Source organism: Numenius arquata, chromosome 2, assembly GCF_964106895.1.
Source record: "Numenius arquata chromosome 2, bNumArq3.hap1.1, whole genome shotgun sequence".
In the NCBI taxonomy this organism is placed as follows: domain Eukaryota; kingdom Metazoa; phylum Chordata; class Aves; order Charadriiformes; family Scolopacidae; genus Numenius; species Numenius arquata.
The window spans coordinates 28,824,600-28,850,797 of NC_133577.1; the positions used below are offsets into that span (position 1 = coordinate 28,824,600).

General features: G+C 38.0%; 1 protein-coding gene across 3 annotated transcripts in view; it reads right to left on the reverse strand.

Moving 5' to 3' along the window:
- Nucleotides 1–26,198, reverse strand: part of SMYD3 (SET and MYND domain containing 3) — a 422,465-nt gene that overhangs the window by 329,935 nt on the left and 66,332 nt on the right. For 2 of the 3 annotated variants that reach the window (XM_074168179.1, XM_074168178.1), the window contains exon 5: nt 24,483–24,619. In XM_074168179.1, the coding sequence (XP_074024280.1) occupies nt 24,483–24,619 (137 nt within the window). Of the gene's footprint in view, nt 1–24,478; nt 24,620–26,198 lie in introns of all 3 variants that reach the window. The other variant, XM_074168177.1, reaches the window with a different exon arrangement.

Here is a 26,198-nt window from a genome sequence, read left to right on the forward strand (position 1 = left end):
GCCTGTTAGATTTTGAAAAGGAGTAATTTCAAACATATATTCCTCATTGATGCTCCCTTCTCCCTTCAAAAAACATTTCCATTTCTATCAGGACAAAAAGCTGCTTTTTTAAATTGCCTGCATAAAATGACCATACAGACATGGATTTATGATAACACAGTGAATTTTCCCAGACAACTTGATTATCAGGAAGGACATCAAAAGATGACTTATCTCCAAATACGACCTCAGCATAAACTTAGTCAGGCAACCACAAAAAATGAGGATACTGTATTTTTTCAACTTGCTCTATTCTTCCTCTGACAGTCTTGAGCCTACCAAGAAATTGTGCAACTTGTTCATATTTAATCCCTTCTATGATGCCAAGATTTCCAAGTTCAGAATAAGCTTGCATATAATTATTAAATAGCCCTTTATTAAGCAGTTTTATTACTTTCTAATAGAAAAGGCTTACATTTAACACAACTCCATGATTTGCTATCACAATAACTGGAAAAGAAGTTACTTAAATATTTTGGAGTCTTTTAATTTACTGGAAGTGAACATTTGACTTTATTCCAAATAAAACATTGTAGACAGTCTTCATCTCGTTATGTAAGTAAATAGCAGCTAGTCTTATCTGAAGAGTTAGAAAGAAACCATTTATGGGGGAAAAGCTATATATTAAAATGTTCATATAATTTTTAAAACAATGTTTAGATCAAGACCATTCATAGTATTTCTAGGACTATAATCCCCACAGAAATGTTAGCTTGCGGTTCTCCACTGTAAGACACCACCATCTCCATGCTTTGCCCCTAAGTATATATAACATGATGTGAAAAAAGCTGGACACAAGGGCACACACACATCACCTCTGCTCTTCATCAATACCCACTGTTGGTCCTCTCACCAGTACCCAAAACAAAATCTTTAAATCCTAGAGAACACCTTAGGAAGGAAAGTGTCCCAGCCATTTCTGCTACAGCATACACGGCATTTTGGTCTTCCTAAAACGGCTCTCAAATACTTCCACAGCTTCATGAGAGAGCGAAAAGAATGTTTACATTTTGCCTACAACACTTCTGACAATGAGAAAGTCTGCTGATGTTTGCTAGGATTGCTCATGACAAATCCATCATATCATAATCCATCATATCAGTACCTGCTGGTACTGTCTATTGAAACTCAGGAAGTTCAGTTATTTGACTGCCTTAAAAGGGAAAAGAGAAAGTAATCTAAAATGTTTTCAGGGGAATTTCAAACATACACTGAATACTAGGATACCTCAGACCTGCTATGGGACTAAGAACTTCTTTAATTCTGCAGTTTTCCATTTACCTTGAAATTAGCTGTCACTCAGTTTCTCAAAGACAGCTTAAACGCTCAATCTCCCATGGTAATCTACTGTCAATTTTGAATTGTCTAAAGAAAAAAAAAAATCAGTACTACCATAACCATGCATTTCAAAGGAAGAATACAAGAAAATTACCTCAAAAGAGAGAGTACAATGTAAACACAGAAATGAAATTATTATTTTTTTGGCCTTATTCTGTGTGGCTCTAGAAGTACAGTTAACAGAAACTGAATTTCTGCTGAACGGAGGCTTTAGAAGGATCAGGACTTTTATATACTTATTAAAAAAATAAGTTGTAAGACAGTAACATTCCCATTCTCTCTCAAGAAGCTATTGAGTTAAAACTTTTGCTTCGGGGCGAGTAACATACAGCTTCTGACCTCCATGTCCTTGTTATAAAGAAGAGTAACAATAACATTGTCAAACTCAAATAAAGCCAGTAGCATGAAAGGTCTTTCAACTGCTATGAAAACACTCAACTGTAATAAGATACAGTGCTGTGCTAATCTGTTAGCTGGGGGAAGGAAATATTCTCTGCCATACTAACTTTTAAAACAGAAGACAAGGTTTTCCGTACACAGCCTGGTCTAAATAATTCCTATTGTTACGAAAGTCTTTTGCTTTCTTCAATTTTTTATTTACTAGAAGCTAAGGAAATTTGAAATAAATGAAAATATATCAGCTTCTGTCTCTCTTTCACTATAGAAATAGAATTATAAAGATTTTAGTCCTTACTCTGTAAAACTCCTTCTAAGACTGTCACTTTAATCCCATAAGGAATTTCTGTTACAGTAAGAATATGTGGGTTTCGTAAACTGAGGATGCAATTTACTGGGTAACAACATTATGCAATAAATATTGGCTTTATTGAAGTAAGAGGTTTGGTTCTACCCACTTTACCAAGCAATATAGGTCATTCCAAAGAGCTGACTGCTCCTTAGTCTTTAGTTAGAGTTTGCAGATGATGATCACTTTATTCATTTTTCCAAGCACTGCCAAAAGTATCAAATAGCACAGGGTCAAGAATCTATCCCTGCGAGTGAGACATCACAAAAGCATGTCTGTACAGTCAATATTCATTCATTTTAAATGAATGCTGAGATAAGATACCTGCAAATTCTACAAGGATTTCAGCTGGTATGTGATTTTTTCATAGAATCATAGAATCATAGAATCATAGAATGGCTAGAGTTGGAAAGGACCTTAAAGATCATCTAGTTCCAACCCCCCTGCCATGGGCAGGGACACCTCTCACTAGAGCAGGTTGCTTAAAGCCCCATCCAGCCTGGCCTTGAACACTTCCAGGGATGGGGCATCCACAACTTCCCTGGGCAACCTGTTCCAGTGCCTCACCACCCTCACTGTAAAGAATTTCTTCCTTATATCTAATCTAAATCTCTTCTCTTCCAATTTAAAACCATTGCCCCTTGTCCTGTCACCACTCTTCCTGACAAAGAGTCGCTCTTCAGCTCTTCTGTAGGCTCCCTTCAGGTATTGATAGGCTGTTATAAGGTCTCCCCGGAGCCTTCTCTTCTCCAGGCTGAACAACCCCAGCTCTCTCAGTCTGTCTTCATAGGAGAGGTGCTCCATCCCTCTGATCATCCTCGTGGCCCTCCGCTGGACCCGTTCCAACAGGTCCATGTCCTTTCTGTGTTGAGGACTCCAAAGCTGGACACAGTACTCCAGGAGGGGTCTCACGAGCGCAGAGTAGAGGGGCAGAATCACCTCGCGAGACCTGCTGGCCACACTTCTCCTGATGCAGCCCAGGACACGGTTGGCTCTCTGGGCTGCCAGTGCACACTGCCTGCTCATGTTGAGCTTCTCATCCATAAGCACTCCCAAGTCCTTCTCCTCAGGGCTGCTCTCCAGCCATTCTCCACCCAACTTGTATTTGTGCCTGGGGTTGCCACGTCCCAGGTGCAGGACCCTGCACTTGGCTTGGTTGAACTTCATGCAATTTGCACGAGCCCACCTCTCCAGCCTGTCTCTTTTTTTCTCTTAATTTAGATGACAAAAAAAAATTACCTTAATATCAATATTATCTTTCTCCACCAAACATGCAAACTCAGCAAAAAACATATAATTAATTTAATATGAGTCTATCTTTCATAATGTCAGTCAAGACTGATTTGATGAGATTTCATTTTTATCCATATCTTGTCCTTATTGAGAGTATTTTGTATTTGACAGTGACATTATTATCAGGACAAACTGGAAAAAAACTGATGCATGCTGAACTTTTTATTTTTACATACTGATTGAACATCACCTCTTGTCCAGTTTTCAAAAAATTCACCACTAAATGACTGGCAACCAGCATTAATATTCCTGACACTGTTTTGTCCTGTTAAATCCAAGTTGTCAGGTTATGGTGATAAAAAGATAGTGCAGCATCACAATAAAGCAAATACAGAAAATATGATTTGTTGGTTGGTTTTTTTGGTTTTTTTAAGATAACATACATTTTTTTAAAAAATCCAAACTCTTTTTATGTAATATTCCCTTGTTTATAAATATAACAATAACTGCTAATATTAGCTAACAGCTCTCTATCCTCATCAAGAGACCAGCTTACTGTAGCAGGCATGTACATGAGTCCTGCAAAACGACAGAAGTAATTTATTTGTTCATTTTCCCACATAAAAATCAAATGCAGATTATTTCTACCCACTGACTATAAAATCCACAAGCTATTAATCAGCTGCTAGCAACCATTATACTTTGTTTCTTGGAAAAAAAGTGTACAAGTGCTGTTCCTAATACAAATTATTACAGCTATCCACTGAAAGGAGCAAAGCTATCTGAATTTATATCCATTAAAGATTTTTCACATGGTATGGAGAGAGCATATTAAAGTACAAAAGTGACCAGTGCACGTTACAGGGATAAAGATTTACAGTGATCACTATAATTTCATCCCTCCATTAAATATCCATCCTGTGTCATAATGTGACCTATTTAAAAGATTTTTAATGCATTTGCAATGCATAAAATTTAATTTCATTCTGTCAGGGAGTTTTAATTCTTATTCCTATGAATGTGAGTTCCGATACAAGTAGGTATTTCAGAATCACGGATCACAGAATCATGGAATTCTCAGAGTTGGAAGGGACCTCTAGAGATCATCTAGTCCAACTCCCCTGCTAAAGCAGGATTGCCTTAAGTTAATTTTCCCCCTAAATCCAGTGCCAGAGGTTAACCACTGGAGTGCTGTTCACCTTTTTCCAGCACAATAATAAAATGCAACTTCAGGAATCTTATATACAAATGATCTTTTAAAATAAAAAGATTTATGAAAAACCCTGACATTGAGAATAAGGAGAACTATTGTCTACTTGCAGGCATTTTTGTAATGAGACTCAGTAGGTGTTAATTAATTCTTATTTCAAATCTAGAAAAAAAATATTATAGAATATTTAACGTTGTGCAGCATGAGACACTGACAGAAGAGGTATAAAACAGAGCAAGAAGCAAGCAGCCCAAAGTAGGTATACCTATGTAGTCGAAAGATGGTGGTAAATTCGTGTCTTGTAAGTGAACCAGGGTTTGGATCAAGAATCGGTGGAACAAAGTTTCCATTTCAAGTCAGATCACATTGCTTTGCTCACTAATATGGAGAAAAATCATTCTTCCCTTCTTTTAAAGGGTGTTTGAAAAGACATGAGGAATTACAGAGGTAGACAGACATCATCAGGTTTCTATAGAATAGGATTAACAAATCATCATTTAAGGACAGCTATTCCAGGTCAAACCAAAGGACAACATGCAGCACAGTATCACGTTTCTGACTGGCCCATGCCAGATTTCCTGTGAAAAGGCATTGTAACAGCACAGATATAGAGGGATCTTTCCACTGATATATCCATCCTATCAACCACCAATTGCCTTAAGTATTTCTTGAGCCAATGGCTGCATTCATCTTAAAAATGACAGTAACTGCTTTTTCAAATCAGCAGACGCACCAGTCTAAGACACAACAAACCTGATGTTATCTTCTCCCCTCAGGCCTTACCTTTCGATCCTCTAACTTCTTACATGCAACTAACAGTACAACTGCAACACAGCGTTAGAAACACAAGATGCAATGGCTCCCACAGCTCCACCCAACTTACAGAAGACTGATGAAGTAGAGAGATCAGATCAGACCGGCCAGATGGTACCTCTGATGAGGGAAAATACTCCTAAGCCCAAGGTAACAGCTGTCAGGGCAGACCTGCCAGTTCATTACTTGTCTGTAGCTACCCAGCATCTTGGATCCCATGCATATGGACCAAAAATAAATAAATGAAAAATCACCAAATGGAAACCTTTACTCATCTTGTTATACTCCCTCACTTTCCCTTTATCTGTCTAATTTTTTCATTCAGCATCTGGGAAAGTGAGGATCAGGGTTCAGACACACGAATGAGTTGCTGTACTTCAGCACAGCTCAGCCACAACAGCTCTGCGTCATTCCTCCCCACCCCAAAGGTCAGGTGAAACATGGCTGCTCAGTGCTCTCCAGGAGGTGCTGGCAGTAGCTGCAGAGCACAGCCACTACCTGGCCTATGCCTGGAAACTTGCTTAGGTGCCTGTGCCATTACCCTGAACTCGCAGCCAGACAGCAAAGCTACCCTTCACCCAACAGCCTAAGCCTAAGAGACCTTCAAAACAACCCACGTCTCTATAACAGTGCAGACTCAAAGTCCATCGACCCTATTAGCCTGTCTCCAAAAGCGGCCAGCAGCAGGAGTCAAGGGAAGAATACGTGAAGACGACAAGTGCTACTTTGGCAAAACTTTTTTTTATATGCTCTCCAAGGCTTTGCTGATTTGTTTCTCAAGGACATTGCAAGCCAGTTATATTGTCCGTTTTTTTTTAATTCCATAGTTTTAAGCAACGTAAATTAGAACAGATACAACAATTCCACTGTTACAGGAACACAGAAACAAGAGGTTCAGTTTTGATCAGACTTATTCTGTACCTTGCAATCCAAAACATTTATAATTAAAAATATTCTATAGCGTTTCAGAATTTTATGAGTCTCTTGGTCTGTTTGGTATAGTAACCAAGACAGGGAACATCTCTACATTCAAAATACTAAACTATCTAAGTGCAAAATTTTAATCATTTTTTAAAGGACTTTGTTAAAACCATTGCCATAAAATCCAAAGTGTGTTTACTGTGAAATGCTAGATAAAATGTACCTGGGACTGAACTCCAGTCCATTTCTCATTAATCTGATATCTCTCTACCTGAAGCTAATTGGTGAATAGGAAAAGGCCACCTACCTCTTAGTTCTACCTTTCTTGCTCCTTTTCCCCAAGCACATCAAACGGTTTCATAGAATCACAGAATAGTTTGTGTTGGAAAGGGGCTTTAAAGGTCATCTAATCCAATGCCCGTGCAATGAACAGGGACATCTTCAAGGTCCATGTTCTTCTTATGTTGGGAGCCCTAGAGCTGGACACAGTACTCTAGGTGGAGTCTCATCAGAGTGGAGTAGAGGGGCAGAATCACCTCCCTTGACCTGCTGGCCATGCTTCTTTTGATACAGCCCAGGATGCAGTCGGCTTTCTGGGCTGTGAGAGCACATTGGGGCTTATGTTGAGCTTCTCATCGACCAGTACCCCCAAGTCCTTCTCAGCCGGGCTGCTCTCAATCCCTTCATCCCTCAGCCTGTACTGATACTGAGGGTTGCCCCAACCCAGGCGCAGGACCTTGCACTTTGCCTTGTTGAACCTCATAAGGCTGACAACAGGCCCACTTCTAGAGTTTGTCCAGGTGCCTTTGGATGGCATCCCATCCCTCAGGTGTGTCAATCGCACCACTCAGCTTTGTGTCATCTGCAAACATGCTAAAAGTGCACTTGATCCCACTACCTATGTCACTGATGAAGCTATTAAACAGTACTGGTCCCAGTACGGACCCCTAAGGAACACCACTTCTCATTGATCTCCATCTGGACATGGTTTCTTAGTTTTCTGCTCTCACCTTAAGAACAGTTAGTTTCAATTTCCTAATTGAAGTAGAAAAAGAGAGTTGGAGTCAAATATGCAAGAGTTTATTTTTTCAAGTTCAAGATTCAGGAAACATCTATCTTTTCAATGATAACAGTATTTAAATAATAATAATAATAACAACAACAACAACAATAAAGTAAAACATTGCATTAACATGATTAGATCACAATATACTGACCCAGTTCAGCTTTATTTATATGATCTTAACAGGCCATTAGAGACACCAGAGCTTTGACGTAAACTAGTCTTCCCCCTTTCAAATTGTTTAGTAACCACACAAGAACAAATAGAGCCTTCCTTAACAATGCAGTTTCTGGGGGCAGCATTTAAACACCAGCCATATTGTTTGAAATACTCCAAACTGGTCTGCAAGAAATTGACACAGTCCCTTTTTAATAAAGTGAGCCCAAACACTAATCTATCAAAATGGACTGTGTTTAATCAAAAAAGGAAAAGTTGCTATCAACAACAACTTCCCTTTAAAGAAAGCCAAAAAGTCCATCAGCCTTTAAGTCATGCATAGCAACCTACTGCATCCAGATTTCCAAGGGCAGTCCCAACCCTGAAATTACCCAGTAGTCACAACTAGTTTTCATGATAAAGTCGAGCCTACGCAGAAATACCAATTATAACAACTTTGTATTAGGATTATTATTTGCTGTGTTTTCTAATGCTAAAACAAGCAAATTTCAGAGAAATAACAAATGGCAAAAGGGATAAAACCATGAATGATTTAATTCTAGATCCTGTCACACATGATCAACATTTCCTCTTTTCTAGTTCAGAATCCACTGAAAGTCAATGGTACATTTTAAATTATAAAAAAAAGAAGAGACCCATTAAGTCTTATGTCACTTCTGTGACAACATACTTTTTAAAGGGCAGAAATAACTCCACTGCAGCCATAAAATTCATAAAATTCCGCTGAATATTTCTACATCATGTCCTGTCTGGATTTAGCTGCTAACGCCGTCTTCACAAAAGCAGTTAGTTGATACCAAACCACAGTAAAGATAAATCGACCGAAATACTCAAGACTTTTTACATCTTGTTTTATCTCCATGTACTGGTTTTCTTGATACGTACAGGGTAGCATTTACCCCAAGAGTAGAAAGCAGTTGCAAATGTTAATAACATTTATATGATGGGTTTTCTGGTAATCCAGTAATACTGCAAGAACAGAAAATAAATGTTGTAGTGAAGTCTCTATTTTATTTTGAACTATATAAAAATTTCATCTTTTCTTCAACCTCACTTAAATAACCTTTGGATTGCCTCTTCTGTTCTTTTAAATCCTTTCTAGCCCATAGGAGATACTCCCGTCTACAGACGAGTTCTGCTTGTGACAATGCTTTTGTGCAGCCAGCAACCACCACAGGAAGCATTTCTGTAAGTGTGGTATTACCAGGCTGCATTCAGACAGACCCGAAAAAAAGTCATTTAGGTCCAAGGACAGCACCAGATCTTTTCAATAGGAGCGGCAATGCTAAAGCTGTTTATGAAGTTTTAAGTATCATAATGGCCCTCTTTCTGTTCTATGAAGAAGGTGGTGTGTTTCAGCTGAAACACACTCATTCCTTTAAAATCCTTTGGAATTTTTCTTCAATAAACCCACTACTACTGAAAGAGTATCAGTATCATCATCCTAGCCTCAACTTTATATGTGTATAAGACAGAACTGCTGGAAAATTATAAAAATTACTTTAAAAAGCTTAACTATTAATTTCACTGCCATTGACATTAAAATTTCAACTCTCCATTTGCCAGGAGATAAGTAAAAAACAAATATTTTTTCTACTTAATTCCAACAATCTTTTCAACTTAGGCAGTGTCATATCCTTATATTCAAGTGAGTTCCAGAAGTCCCCAAAAGCACTCATTTAATTCAACGAATTTCATTCGAAGTATTTTTGTGTGAACCAAAAGCTATTTAGCATAGACAGGTAGGCTTTTGGTAACAACTACTGAAGCTTAAAACATGAGCTATCAGGAAAGGAGTTTGTCTCACATTTGAAGACATTAAAGGCAATTGCTTCTTTTAACTCACCAACTACTAGAAATACATCTGAAATAATTTTTCATGGGTAAAGTCTATCAATACAATGGACCATAACCAAATTCTGTTTACAGAGTGTCTTTTATACCACATCATAGTTATACTTAGGTGAACCCTAGTTCAACTTTTTTAAACATTGTATTTTCTATCCTTTAATGCAAAAATATAAAGTCTTCAAACTTATTTCCCAATTATTCAGTCACAGAACCACAAAGCACTCAAAAAATGAAATGTGTAAGAGTTAATTTGGGCAGTATTTCACAACCTCAGAACAAAGCAGTAAATGAGTACATTTTCTTCTGCTGTTTTTTCTTTCTCAAAAGAAGCTTTCTCAAGGATAGCTTCCTTGGCAACAAGACACAAACACATAACATCACTGATTCAAACAGCTAATCAAGGACAGATGTCTCAAGAGTGTCAGAGCAGCCTTCTGCATTTCCAAGCATGTCTTACTTTTCTACAAATAAAAATATCCCCTTAGCTAGGAAAACCAGTGGCATTCAGAAAGACATAATTCATTTTCCAGTGCATCTTTCTATACTTTAATTAGATTCCCTCACAGTTTGATAAAAAAAAAAAAAGAAAAAGAAAAAGAAAAAAAAAGAACAGAAGCATTTGTCATAGCCATATGGAAGCAGAGAGCAAGAGTGTTTTCATGGGAGATACTTTTAAAAGTAGTTGTTCTCATCCTAACTTCCAAAGTACACTAGCACTTCTGTAAGATGCTGAGTGCCCTAACTTACAATGAACATGTCAGTAACATTTTCAAAGTGATTTCAGAGTGTTCTGGCATAAGATCAAGCCTCATAACAGTTATAAAGGTCTTCTCTTAGGCATTCAAAGTTCACAGGTTCACATATACTCTTCTGTATAACTGACACATACAGAAGTCTTGTGTGATCTATAAGCTTCCAGTATCATTTTACCTAGAAAATGCATCTTATATCATTTTAAGGCTAAAGGTAGAAACCCCAAGCAATCCTGATTTCACTTACCTTCCTTTTGCATAACAATACATTCCAGTTGCACATGTGAAACTGATTATTGAAAGCTTTTTATAGCATAAGACTACAGTGTAAGATTAATTAGTAACATTATAATAATAGCAGTGCTAATAAATTAATCCTAACCTATAGCGAAGCAGTATGCACAACACTGCTAGCGTTAACAATTATTCCACAGTGTCTATCTCACACTGAACATACTCACATTGTGCTGAACATAATTCAAACCTAACATTTTCCAGAAAACAGAAGAGCTAAGGTAGATCTGTGGAGGCAGACTGACGTACCAAGACAGAATAATATGGGAGAGGTGGCAGACAGTTTCTGACGCCAAATCAAGGTTGAGAAAATTCAAGTTTAGTTCCCCATTTGTACCTAAGCAGCAATGAATACATTCAGATCTTGTCCCTGATGCCATGAAATCAATGACGGGACTCCTGATGACTGAATCTCAAGTTACTGGAATCTCAACACATAAGGTTCAATATAAGGCCACATGGTGGGAATGGATACCCAAGTCAAACAGCATATACATGCCTGGGCACGCAGTCCCAGGACAGGCTTGTGCCTTGTATGTAAGAGCACACATGTAAGAGTGCAAAGTCCCTGGAGCCCAGATGCAGCTGAACTTGTGCCTTCAAACAGGACAGCCCTCCCGCTGCAGAGCAGCACCTCCATCAGGACCCCACGCAGGAGGCATCAGTGGACTCCCTAACCATGTCTGTATCTAGCACAAGGGGTATGAGAAGAAGAATATTACACTGTAAATGCAGGAAATTAATGAGCCGCAGAGGCAGAGGGCAAAACAGGATGCCTTGGTACATGAGGCTTGAGGGTCCATCTCAGGGAGGTTGGATTCTGAACCCTATTTTTCAGTGTTTGGAGACCTCCTGAAGATGCACATAGTGCATTACCATTGGCAGCGGCCCCTGTTGCTTTCCTTTTATCAAGAAAAGGCCACTCTCCACCCTGAGAAGAAGAAAGCCTGTACAACTGTATAAACCAGTCTGCCAAAGCCAGTCTTCCTAGAGTAAAATTTTTGAATATATGGGCAAAAGCAGAAGTTGCAGAAATCACCTCAAAATTCAGAGGATGTAAATCAACTGTAATTGCAAGATAATCTGCAATCTGGGCCAGAATAGTAGATAAACATCACTATGCAAAATTATCTTTGAGCTTTAAAAATCTTTCAGACACTTTGGATATAAAAATATATTATTTTTCTTTTCATTTAGACTTAGTTATAAAATCAGCATTAGAAGGAGATGAGTGAAGTTGACTATTTAAACAAAGCTACATACAGTTTTTAAAAAGACCACATGAACTTTGTAGGATCCTATAGTCAGATCTTTTACTGTGTTTTTTTTCCAAGAACTCAGCTTTACTTGGAACAATAAATCAAAGCCATTGTACCTCATTATTCTAAATGCCACTATTTATCATTACATTAATTTAATCAATGTCATTTACTTGCATGAGCTAGAACAGCCACCTGTCCTCCCTCTTGAGCATCCTCCAAATGCTCTGATTCTAAAGAGTGGCATGAGTATTCATATACTCAGGGCTTCTCATTTACTGAGCAATGAGTACTTTTGTTAGTAGCATTGTAATGACAAGTAAAGGTAAAAGGAGAAAATTTTAGTGGTCTAAAGAGAGTTGTTCCTTTTTCTGTTGTAAAGAACTACAACAATAGCATCTCCCCACTGAAATGGCAGATGTACAACAAATACCCAATGTAAAGATTAGACACCAGGAGAAAACTTGCCAAACCAAAGCTACACACCTTATTTAATATTACTACATGAAAATAAATCATTAAATGAGATCCAAGGAGATTCCTAATCACTAGCAGTACTAATTACAGAACTATCATCAGACAATTGAGCATTCCCCACTTAATCCAAGGTGAACTAAATATCAATTGGCACAGAAAGAATGAATGCAACACACTCCTACCTTCGCACCTTGGAAAACTTACTGTGAGAGCTCTGGAGTTAAACAGTTCAGAAGGCACTAGATAAATATAAATTAGTGTTATTATACGCTTGCTTGATCCAACAAGCTTGGTGCAACAAGCTTCATCTTATTTCTGCCTATGCACCATCTCCCCTCTCCACCCCAGCAATGCAAAAGTATAGTTCAGGGAAATGCTCCTCCAGCTGTACTTTAATAATAAAACTCCAATCAAATATGTATCAGCAAGACAGAGTGATTAAAAGCATGTCGTAACATATATTCACAACTTCCCACTTCCCCTTATATTTTACTAGTGTTAATCTGTATATAACTAATACCAAATATGATGAACTACACAAATGAGTAGAAAACCCACCAGCCCACTCTCCCTTCATCAGCTCCATTTCTTACATTTAGACACATTCACTTAAATTTCTACAAATATCTTTATTCTCATCCCAAACAATGAAGATATGCTCTGGCAGCAAACAATGGCGGTCAAATGTTGTCTCAAAGTTAACTGGAAAACACCATTTTCTCCCCTAATAACCAGCTGTCCTGGTTTCAGCTGGGAAAGAGTTAATTTTCTTTCTAGTGATTACCCTGAAAGGAATGTCAACAATCCATATTGGTTTAGTTGTTGCTAGGCAATGTTTATGTTTTTCAAGGACTCTCTTCAGCTTCCCACAGAAGCTGAGAAGGAATATAGACAGAACAACAGAATGGACAATAAAATAATCCGCACCATAGATCATAGAATCGTAGAATGGTCAGAGCTGGAAGAGACCTTAAAGATCATCGAGTTCCAACTCATGTCATGCTCAGTATATAAATGGGGGTTGGGCTCTCACAATCGCTGCTCAGGACAGTGCCAATTCACCAGGTGGTGAGATTTATGTCATTATTTTTATTATTTTTATTTTCCTTTTCTGATATTAAAGTATTAAACTGTCTGTGTTTGGGGCTTTTTTGTTTTGTTTTGTTTTTCCTTCGCCCCTTTTCTTCCTCTTCTCCCTATCCTTCTGGGCGTAGAAAGAGGAGGGAGCATGCAGCTGTTGGTCCTAGTTGCCAGCTGGGGTTAAACCATAACAGTCCTAGTGCCCAATGTGGAGCTCGATGGGTTGAGATAATGACAAGCCTGATCAGAGCATATTAGAACAAATTTGTCATTCATTGTATTGGGTTAATAGTCACAATGTTGCTCTAGGGATTGCATCTTGTAACACGTAACCTGCTGTATGTGCTCCCCGTTGTGCTCTTTATCATCGCTGCGAAATGGCTCAAGATTATCATTTTGCTGTGCCTTGTAGTACGGGCTTATGGTATGATGAAATTGGGTACTTGTACATGATTAAGAGCGATGAACAAGGCCAGATGGCAGCAGCAGTTTCATCTTTGTACTTTGGAAACCTAGCAGAAAATTTTAGTAACTACGCTTTTTACCTTTTCTCCCCATAGAGTTACAACAGCATTTGAGAATTTTGAATACCCTTGGGATGCTTGAACCAGTATGCTCCTATTGTTAGGTGTTCTGAATGTGTTTGAGGTCTTGCTTAGGGCTAAACATCAGTGCATATGCAGGCACACTACTCAACACCCTTTGAGGAGTGTTGCAGCTACTGCAATCCCCTCTACAAGCGTTGCTGCTACTGCAACCTCCACAACGAGCATTGCAGCTGGAAGCAGGACACCAGGGTTGTTTTATCTTTCTCTGTGTTTCTCATGACACCCCTCATTTTCCTCATCCCTCTCATCTAGAAATGGAGTGACCAGAAAATTGAATAAGCAAATTTCATTTCTTGCATATCTACAACATTTAAATAGTAGTAAAAAGAGTTCCTAGAAATCATATAACTGTGGACCTTCTAAACTGGATTGGTTGGTTTGTTTTTATCATGGGCAGGTTTGCCAGCATAATTTATAACCATTTTGTTGTTTGTAGTAAAATTCCTTGATTAGCAGATTTACAAAGACTTACAAAGAAAAATACCTGGCAGCAGCATGCTTGGAAAGCAGATGTGCATATGCTTACTCTTCTTCCAAACCATAAGCTGCTTCATGGTCAAAAATCCCTCGCTGGAAACATACTGTTCACAGCTCTGGACATCCCAGCTCTTACAATTCACTCTCCCAGCAGAGTCGTACCATCGGATCACAGTTTCTTCCAGAATACACAAAGCTCCCCAACACGCCTCTATTTATTTGGCAGAATTTCTTTACATTTACACAATTTGTGTGGTTATGGAAATATGTTCTCTTTCTGATCTTGTATCCACATAGTGATTTGTTTTTGTCTTTCTGACACAACAACATGCACTATGATTCATTGTCTACTGATACCACCTGCAGCAGCAGGGGCCATTGTGAGACATCAGCAAATCTACCTAAGTTCAGCTGCTTCCAAGAAGATGCAAGTATTGAAAATAAAAACCATCAACATTGTCCAGGATCCTGCTGTTCCAGGGTACTTTATGTTTCCAGACAAGATATTACAAGGACAGTGAAATAAATAAAGATAGGAAGCATATCCATTAACACCTTCATTAAGTCAAGAAGTCTTTTAGAGAATAAGTAAAGTTAGAGTTAACCTGGAAAAAAAACTTTTCAAAATTAAAGTTAACACAATTAGCCCAAATTGATTCTATTTTTATACCTTGTGTTTTATGCATGCTGAAGATGTTGCTGTATTCTCAACACCACTGCTAATTCATTTCAAGTATAATCTTTCTATGGGAGATGGTTAAATACACTTACTCCTATTTTAACTAAGAAGTCAAGGATATTAAGACAACAAGCTGAATTCTTCTCTTGGTCATTCCTACCATCAGTCAGGAGCTGCTCCCTGTGGAGTCAGCCTAGTTACATCACCCAGGTAATGGTAGGAATTTTGGTCCCAAGTGTCATTGCTGACAAAGTGACAGAATGGGGGTAAAACAAGTGCTGCACTAAGCTTCACCACTGGAGCTTGTTTACAGAATTGTGGCTTTTCAATTCAAATGAACTGGAACTTAAATCAGAAATTACTAGCTGGTTGTCTGATATGTCTAAAAAGATGGTTTAATGAAAAAAAAATGCTATGGAATGAGAAACATTATGATCTTGTATAGGTAAGACAGCAAATGCTGTTGGGTTTGTATCTATCATTGGTCCAAATCCACAATAAAAATTCAACACTATCACTATATTCTCAAGACAAGCTGCTTCTTCAGCCAATATATAACTTTTTATAAAACTATAGACATACTTCACTTTTTAAGACACATGAAAATTCAGTTAATGCATGCAACATTAATTATAAAATCTGAGGAAGTGAAATCTCTCATTTAGAGAGATGCTAATTTCAGACTCATGCAGGATCACCAGGACGATGGATATTGTCTAAAGTTAAAAAAAACACCCAAACACACAAAACTGTAAAAAAGTTGGAAGTTTAAAAGCAAAATAAGTGATTCTATGCTGTTACAAGAGTTTCTCACTATGGAATTATACCTCATACTCTGTAAAGTATAAAAGCAAACACAACTCTTCAAAAGATTAGACAGCACAAATGCACACAGTGCAAGTTGCTGTTTTAAATGCAGATTTTTAATTTGAGTTCAAGCTTATTCAGTAAGGCTGAAATGACTACAGAATGAGAAACATGTCAGCATTACTTAGACTATATAATTTCTGCACAGCAGAGGAAATTGATGTCACTGACTGCAAACAATTTGTGCACCTCCCTCCATTCTTTACTATCTTCCCAGGCTAGAGGCCCAAATAAGTAAAGATTTTTCACCCGCAACACTGAATGAACATTGACAAACCAGTCGTCTGCCACTTCACCCTTTCTACCTATACTAGAAGCAACACATCACCACATCCTATTTACATGATGTGGTTAGACAACTTTGACTTCAGTGATCTTGTGATGCACAGAAATACCTATCAATGAGTGGGTATCCAATCCAGTTTCCTCTGAAGGCTGAGTGAAACCTTGGCCTTGATGGTAATGGAAGAAGAAAGAAGATGAATTTTATACTTGTGAGTACAGGCAAAGCACAAGGTTCATTGACAGATTGAAAAATGTTCTTGAGGAATGGGAGATGGAAGGGAGCTTTAATCCTGAAGTTTTTCTATTTTAAACTAGAAAAATACCACCAAATTTCCAAAAGCAATTATAAACACTTTAATAACAGCCCACAATTCTTTAAATTCAGAAGGGAGATATGTTCAAATCCATCATCTGCAGTATCTATGACATTAGGGACGCATCTGAGCGCACACACTTCAAATTTCAAAAAGCCCAGAAACAGCACAGGAAGTTTCAAAGGATCTGTAAGAAGAAATGCAATTAATTGATGGTTATAGGTATGAAAAATCTAGTCAATATTTACACAATCAAGAGGAAAGGGGTGAGTATGGAAAAAAAGAAAAAAATTAAGTCACTAAGGCAAATAAGATGAGCTCCTAAAGGGAATATTCCTGGATCTGACTCTGCCCATCAATCAACATCTAACTACCCGAAGATAGCATAGGAACTTCCAGGGCAGGTGTGCAGAGAGTTGCAGGCAAGAAAGCATGACTGATTGACATCATGTCCCTCAATCGCAGAGTTCTTGCACCTTGCTCCCCAATATCTGCTGCCAACTTCTATTACAGCATAGTTATACCTACTGCTGTGCCAAGAAACCGTCTAAATTAGACTCCACCACCTTCAGTTTGCTACGGTACAAATTAAGTGATCTCAAGCCAGCTCACAGTGTATCAGCACTACAACCCCTTTGTAACTGCTGCTCACCCATACTAAAATACAGAACAATTAAGACTGCGATCCTAATCCAGTATAACTACTGTTTCTTTCTCCATCTTATTTCCACTACAAACTTAGTAGTAATTTTAATGAAATAGGACACACCAAAAAAATTTAAATATCAGAACTACAGTGTTAATAAAACAAAAATATATATACTCATTTACTGGAGAACAGGGAGAGAACATACTTCTAAGGACTAAACTTCCTGTAGGATGGCATCATTTAATTGACACCCACTGAAATGCCGACATGTGACAGAAGTTGTCTCGTCTTCCGTTGATACTTAGACTGTAACAGCTATTTAGCTCTATAGGATACCTTAGACAGACAAAGTTACCCTCATTTTCAGAGAGATTGTTATCTCAGCTGCTTCAGAGCAAGTCAACAGTAACACCACAAAAACATGGTTCCTCATCCTATATTCAAAGAGCACGGTAATTTTTCAACAGACTGTCAATCTACTCCAACACCATTCTGGAAGAAAAACAATTTTTAGTCTTTTCATCTATTAAACATGTTAAACAAGTCTCCGAGCTGATTAATAATCCTGCCATACAGAATTCTAGCTCTGCTCACAGCCAAAACAAACAAGCAAAAACACTTTGAGCAACCCCACTGCAGGTCATCCTAAAGATGAGGATAGAACAGTTTGCTGCCAACAGCATTACAAGCAGTTATCAGGCTTATCCTCCTCAATTAGAGGCTTTTAAAATTGCTGATAGAGGATGTAAGTGTTTTTTCATTTACTACTCAGATCTTTACTAAACGTCTCCATGACCTTGTTTCACATTGGCTTTTTCTAAACATAGAAGGTGCCTCACCCCACATATTTTTGTGTGTGTACTCCAGTTGCCACAACTACTAAAGCTTTTTATCATTACTGTTCCAGTTCACTTCCATAAGTGTGCCAGAAAACAGACTGATGTATATCACATGTCAGAGACCATTAGTTTTTTAAGCACTGTATTTTGCGGATATGCTTTAAGCAGCGTTAGGAAAGTAATGGTAATTAAGTCCCTGGCCACCTGGATCCTTTTCAGTTCTGCACAGCACTATCACAGCTCTAGATCTAAACAGGAGTAAGGAAAAAAAAAAAAAAGATGCTAAAAAGAAGTGAGAGTTGCAAAATAGCCTACACTACTCTGCCATTTATTTGTCCAGATTCTTTTCTGTCTTATTACTTCCAACTTGCATGATAGAAAAAAGGTCAACTGAACAATAAGTATACACAATTTCCTCCCTCCCCTTCCCCGTGCCCAGCACCACTCAAGGCAGTCACTTTTCTAGAAGCTTATGCTTTTCAATCGGGGCTGAATTAATCTCCTTAAAAAACAGTCTTTTCTCTTCCGTATACCCCGCCCTCTGAGAGCAAACCTTCCTTTCCTACCACACACAACCAAATTTCTACCCAACAATTCCTTAGTTTAGAACTCCTCCACCCTGCTTTCTACATCTGGAGTTTGTTATACTAGACGCAGTTTGTAAAACAGATAGTGCACACAACAATTAGATGAGGGGGACCCAAATTATACCATAAACTTAGTTTGAAGTGTTGTAGTCTCATGGTCTTACTTTCACTGCACTGAGCTTTGTTAGCAACAGCTTGTCGTTTAAATGTAACCATGTTGCTGTAATTTCAAATCAGATAGGATGATTTTATGGTCTGGTACAGTATTCTATTGCTCTTGAAGGTAACTGTTGTGACTAAAAATTAAGATAATTGCTATGGAAAATTATCTCCCCAAATTATAATTCAATGGGGAAAACAACAGGAAATCAAGAGAGAAGAGTCTTCTCAGACTGTTTATCACCCTCATTCCAGTGTACTGTTGCAACATTACTTCCCATTTTATTAAAATTTTTACTATTTTTTTCTTTAATTTCTATTTACACCATTGCTTCCAAAGCTATTGCACAGTAGTTGCCACTTCCTCTGCAATCTTGACTTAAAGAAAGACCATCTAGTTAACCAAACATAGTGATAATCCTCACAGCAGTATTCTCTGCAAAATTAAAAAAAACCAACCTAAGACATAGGCTCTTATTCCCAACTGTTCCTGTTCCAATTGTCTTTACACTTACTCATTGCTACATTGTGGAAACAAGCAGCAGAACACAACTGCTACACTGTGCAGCAGGAGAGGTGATTTAGTTCTCATTGCCCTAAGACCTCTTATGAAAAGACAGCTATGTGACCTTTCTCTATTAGCCTTAATTTTCTTCCTTAGAAATAATACTGGTCTGCCACACAAGAAAACCATGAAGATACACTCATCAGAAGAGCTATGCAAGTGAAAAACATTATTGCCATTTAATAAACATGCCAAAAACATAGGTAGAGAAAAATGAAAAACAGGAAGGTCAACTTCAGACTTTCTGCTTATTCCTACACTTTCAAGAGACCAGAATTGACAGGAGAACAAGAAATCCCAGGCAGCCAACACTGTGATCCCAAACCAAGTAAATGAAATGCTAAATAGCCCCAAGACCTTCCCTACCCCTCCTCACTACAAAACAGCCTCCTGACTTTTTTTCCCTCCCCGTACTTATGAAATATTACCCTTCCTCTAAAGAGCTAAGATGCAGAATGAAAGTTATACCAGAAATTAGTCTGCATCATGGACTTTTTCTAGTGCCATACTCAACTCCAGGGGTGAAACAGCTCTGCCTGTTAGCTGACACTAGCTCATTGTCTCTTGAGGGATGTTCCTCTGCACTTTACAGTACCTTACTTCTTCTTAAGTTAAAAATAAAATCAACTATAGCAACAGCCTAAATGGGTAACCGGTCTTTCAGTTAAAACTGTCTGTAGATACAGAGAGACTAGTGCGCAGCATGAAATTTGTACCTCTTCTTCACTTTAATTTCAACGTCACAAACCTCAAAAAAATGAAGTCGAAAAAAAATTTTCATCCTGTCCTAGACTTACAGCCCTATGCTTACTTAGACGTGTTTTTACTCTGTCATTGATCTGTGTCAATTCTAATCTGACCTGAAAATGAAAGAGTAGGACAGCAGCTGAGAAGAGGGTGGTGGGCAGCACACCACCTGCTTCAAGAAGCATATTGACCTCACACGTGCACAGGTGTGTGACCTCTCCAGTGAACTGAATGAAAGCAGCATATCTACTTTCAAAGCAGCTCTGCTCACAAGAAAAAGGTGGCAGGATTGGAACTGTAGGAAAGATTAAAACTTTCATAAAGCTAAAAATTCTCTCTCTAATTCCTACCACCCCAACATTCAGTTAAGATACTGTCCAGAAAATGAAATTTTGCAAAACAGAAAAATTAAGGAGATTGTTATTTTATCAGTAAAGTATCATCTCTGTTCTATGGGGTTCCCAAGAATCTTCAGTCCAGCATCTTTTCCCAAAAAGTTTATCAACTGTTTTATCAAAAAAACCTTTAGAAACCCTTTGTCTTCCAACAAAATTCTGTTTTAAGAATTACTAAGCTGCTCTAGAAGTCTGTTAGCAGTTCATTAGCTGTCAATGAATTTTACCTTACTGTTATTTAATGACAGAGGTTGCACATATCTTACTATTTCTATAAATATGACGATCTTAAATTAGGAGATCTTTAAAATGGCTACCACTTTACCTAACATCAGAATCTCTTCTTTTTCTTATTAATTGGATTTTTTTAAAAAAAAAAAAGTTTTCAGGCAATTTCAAAATGCTCAAAAAGTCAATTCTGACATAGCGTGAGTAGTTGCAATTGTATGCAAGACACCAAGTCTGTATTTGGTCTAAAAATAAACCGTCATTTTAGGCCTGATTCCAGTCAGTGGAGTCACTCACAGTTTTACAGTCAACATGGTACGTAAAGATTTCATTCAATATCTTAAGTAGTTTACACAGTTCTGTCTGCTGTTATGAAAAGAACCATAAACGTATACAAAAAATTTTAATTCTTTATCCCACATCCATTAAATGTCTCACAGGATTCCAGGCCATCTCCTCACACAAGTAAGTAAAAGCTGAAGAATAAAAAGCAAGGACTGATTTTATCTCAAGGTTATGGAATCATAATTAAACCATAAAACCATGGTGTCAAAAATTTATCTTGACATTAGAAAATGTCTCAGTGGAGTTAAAGCCTTATCACGTAATTAATTGCAGATAATTCTGTTTAATACTTAGGATCAGAATTTAAAAACAGTCACAACCTTGATAAATGGCATGTTAAATAAACTGGAGCTTCCTAAGAGTGATCAGATAGCAAGAATGAAAAAAAATTCAACTCCAGCTCAAAGGACAGTTTATAAAAAAGCAAATTGTCTAGTAAGGACAGGGCAACACTGTCAAAAAGGAAGGTACATTATCCTTCTGAAACACCTTCCCATCCAGTACAGCTGATATTTTCCACAGGTCTTGCAAACTAAAAATTCATGGGGGTGAAATTCTGTTCCCATGGAAATAAATGGCAAAACTTTCTTTAATTTTTGATGGGAAGTTTCTACAAGTTTGCACTCAAGGGGACTCTCTGCCCATTAAAGCGTCACAAGCAAGTGACTAAAACTATAATTAATTTCCACAAAGACAAAAGCAGTGGCCAGCAGAGAAGGAGGAGTGTTTAAAAGAGCTTCTGAGAAGCTCTTTTGACCTAAATCAGGTTGGAAATTTTCCAGGAACTATCTGGAATTTAGTCATCTCGCTGCAGGACTGTTTTTCTCTTTTGTCTGGCTGTCTGCTTATTTTCCTTCTTGAGGATCCAGCATCAAACAGAATAAAAAATGACCTTTGACTGGATCTTTTTGTGGCATGCAATGAAAGAACTGATCCAAAAAAGTTCAATGTTAGAATAAGCACCTACTGAACTTGAAAGGAATGTTGGAAGAGGTTGGGAAAACAAGATTACATCTTGAAATCATGTATCTGTAGTACTTCTTTATTCTATGACCACACAGAGAAGTCATCCCGGCTGGTCTTTTTTAGAATCACACCACAGAGAAGAGACCGCATGAGTCTTTTATCAGAGACTTTAGAGTTTCAAAGCCTTAAATTTTACCTGCTGGGAACAAGAATCTCTATTCAGTTTAAGGGAAAAAAAAAAAACAAAACCAAAAACAAACCACACCAGTATTTTTCCTATTGACATTCAGCTTATCTTCCAAAAAACATTCTACAGGAGTGGCAGAAAATGCCAGATGCTGCCTCACTAGGGATGGGGGCATATTAAAATCTTATTTTAATATAGTGCCATACTTCATGGCACACTCATCTGACAACCAAATTGGGAAGGCTATAAACTACCACATGGAAAATTAGAGAGTGACAATAGAGCTTTCCAAAAAGTATTGTGCTTGACAGAACTCCAAACAAGATACTAATTTTACTCACATGTAAAGCAAATGAGTATATTTAGTTGACAGTTGCTTTCTCCCAACCAACTCACCTGTTCGGTCGGATTCTTCTGTCAATTCTTTTTATTGTTAGTGATATGAAGTACCTGTACCTATGATAGGTCTGTGTCATTTGCTCTCCATTCTTCTAGGGCAGACTATCACACAGGCTCAGTAAAATGATCAAAAGAAGGAAATGAGTCCTACTTTAATGGTATGAGAGCCTCTGAATTTCCAGAAGGCGAAAAAACCCCACAAAACCAAACAAACCAACAACAACTAAAAAATGCGGTACTTTGCAGTACATTGAATTTATTCCTACCCTATTGACAGTAAACATAAGGTATACAATGAGTTAAGAATATCTTTGTTATAGCAAGGCTATAGTGGGACAAATGTCATTTACAGGAGCATTGCTAGTTCTCCAGTTAACAGGATATGGAGATGGGAAGTCTTGACTTTCACTCTGCCCTTGATGCCCATTTGAATCATCTTGGTGGAATACATAGGAAGGAAGAGGAAGTGCACATCTGTGCAGATGCTTGTGCACACGTGTACACAAAAAATTTAAAAAGCTTCCTTATTTTCCTCACCAGTGCTCTATATATTGAGCAGCCATCACACTGCTCCTGTAAAGCCACCACAGCCAGCCTCCATCTTAAGCTTATTATTACATAGAAGGTAACAATATTTGTAAAGAATTTCTTACAAGCTGCAACGGTTCAACCAATTAGGCAGTAATCACCTTCTGATACTCAGTCTTATCTTCAGCGGTACAAATTCTCCAAAGCAGATAACGCAGCGTGCGTATTTCATATGAAATGCATCTGATGTAGTTTAGGCCAAACCAGCGCGCTGACACAAGACAGTGGAAACTAGGTACTGCATAAGGTTTTTAACTATGAGCCCTTTTGACTGCGTGTATTTCAGTCTGCATGGTTTTTCAGGGAAAACTGCACCTTTACATCACAGCAGTCTTATCACCAGTAAAAAAATCCAGAAAAGCAATACAGTTAATTATATTACCCCTACTCCTTCTATTCATAGCAAAAAAGATTTCAGAAATTGTGCAAACAATAAAAAAAGGTAAAATTTTTATTTAATTTCTTTAAAAGAAGCTCTTCCTTTTGCTTATATCAGAAATAAAACATAGAAAAAAATAGAAGAAAACATATATCATAGAAAAACATCTAAGAGTTTGACTTACTTCATAAGAAAACACTTATTAAAGCAACTAAAACATGTATGAGTTAAGATCTTATGGCAGAATTTATCAATCAATTATAAATCACAAAAATTAAATCAAGTTAAAACTATGAGTATTCTGCATATGAAGTACCTTGCTAGTGTTGTCCAAATGAAGCTTTCTGAATTGAAAGCAATAAAATATGTACAGCAAAAGCCAACAATACTTAGTAACATAACAAGCATTTCACATATTGTGGAAATTAATTTAAAATACTTTACATGTAGCCTTTTAGAATAGCTGAACCACATGCCCCCTGAGAAAGCAATTTGTGGGATACAGGACTGTCAGGAACACTTGTTAGCACATACTACTAAATGACAAAATGGAATAGGAGTATATCTGCAAATATAAGATATTGCACTTTGCAGAAAAATTTTAGGCTGAAGAGTGACGCTATATGCTCTTTATCACTGTGGAAACATTACTTAGGTTGACTGACTCAATTGTTTTTGAACTTGTTTGGTTTTTAATGCAACTTTTTTTTTCCCTGGAGCTTTTAAAAGATAATTTAAAAAGGGAAAAGAAAAAATATCCTGCTGCTGCTTTAATTTTGAAATGTTACAATTATATAAAAGCTATACTGCTTAAATACTGAGTGAATAGAAAAAATAAATAGTTTTATTTCACTTTGTCATATATCACATTCTGTATGTATCTACTGAACTCCCACTCAAAAATAAATCAAGAACACAAGGAAAGGATAATTTATGAGTTGTCAAGCAATCACATTCTAACACTTACTTTTGTGAAGATCTGAAAAAAGTCAATCGCAGGTGGCAAGCGAGACACATCCTGAATCTCCGTTTTCAAATACAGTTGCAACGTCTGTGCAAGGTGCCTGAGGCCATCTTTCATTTCTTCACTTAACTGTTCAATATCTTAAGGGGAAGGGAAAAAATAGTATATCATGTCATAAACAGAACCTTTCGCAAACATTTTGAAAATGTACAATGGCAGCCATACAGTCTAGACATTTCCAGTCCCAGAATTAATCTTGACAGAGGGCAATTTTGACAGAGGGTGGACATTTGTCATTTTTTGTGATGGCTACCTATCACATACAGAAGAGTTTTTCAAGTTACTACTGCCAAATCATATGAATACAATGGTGAGTTAAAGATCAAAAGCCAATAGATAAAGCCAATGTGTAAGTAGATGTAAGACATTACATACAAAAAATAGGTATCTGGGTTTTTAAACATTAAAAACATGCTTGAAATTTTATGCAGCAGTATCTTTCTCCTTGCAGCAGTGCACACTTTTATACTGTATTCGCCATAGATGTGTCAGAAACACATTATACTGGCAGATCAAAAGGGAAAGTATTTTAGAGATAAAGGTAGTTTCGTACACAGCAGCTGGTAAATGGAATCGATATGGAGGAATATTAAGCAAATACCACTTTATTGAATACTAAAGCACCATTATTCATGCTTTATGTAGAGGAATCCTGAAGCAAAAAGGAACATAGTGCCGTATTTTCTAATGTATGACCCCACCATGCATGCATCAGGTCACTGATAACATGGGAAGTGAAACTCAGCTGCCTTACAGAATCACAGAATCACAGAATATTTTTGGTTGGATGGGACCTTTGAGATCATTGAGTCCAACCAACCAAAAAAAAAAAAAAAAAAAATCCCAGAACACCAACACCAAAACCAAACCAAATGCCCACAACCACACCCCACCCACAAACAGACACAAACCAACAGTCTCGGGCACTAGAGCATGCCCTGAAGTGCCATGTCTACACGTTTCTTAAATACCTCCAGGGATGGCGACTCCACCACCTCCCTGGGCAGGCTCTTCCAGTGCCTGACCACTCTCTCAGTAAAGTAATTCTTCCTGATACCTAATCCAAACCTCCCCTGCTGCAACTTCAGACCATTTCCTCTGGTCCTGTCATTATTCCCTTGGGAGAAGAGGCCAACACCCACCTCTCTACAACCTCCTTTCAGGTAGTTGTACAGGGCAATGAGGTGCCCCCTCAGCCTCCTCTTCTCCAAACTAAACATGCCCAGTTCCCTCAGCCTCTCCTCATATGACTTGTTCTCTAGACCCCTCACCAGCTTGGTGGCTCTCCTCTGGACACGCTCCAGCACTTCAACGTCCTTCCTGTAGTGAGGGGCCCAGAACTGAACACAGTACTCGAGGTGAGGCCTCACCAGCGCTGAGTACAGAGGCACCATCACTTCCCTACTCCTGCTGGCCACGCTATTCCTGATACAGGCCAGGATGCCGTTGGCCTTCTTGGCCACCTGGGCATACTGCTGGCTCATGTTAAGCTGGCTGTCCACCAATACCCCCAGGTCCTTTTCTGCTGGGCACTGCAGTAAGTTCAGTGCCTGATTACCTGCCTCACTTTTTTTTTTTCCTGACAGCACAAAATGAGTAAGACCTAAATGGAGACTGTGAAGGTGAACAGATTCACGCACCTGTCTATAAGAAAAGGCA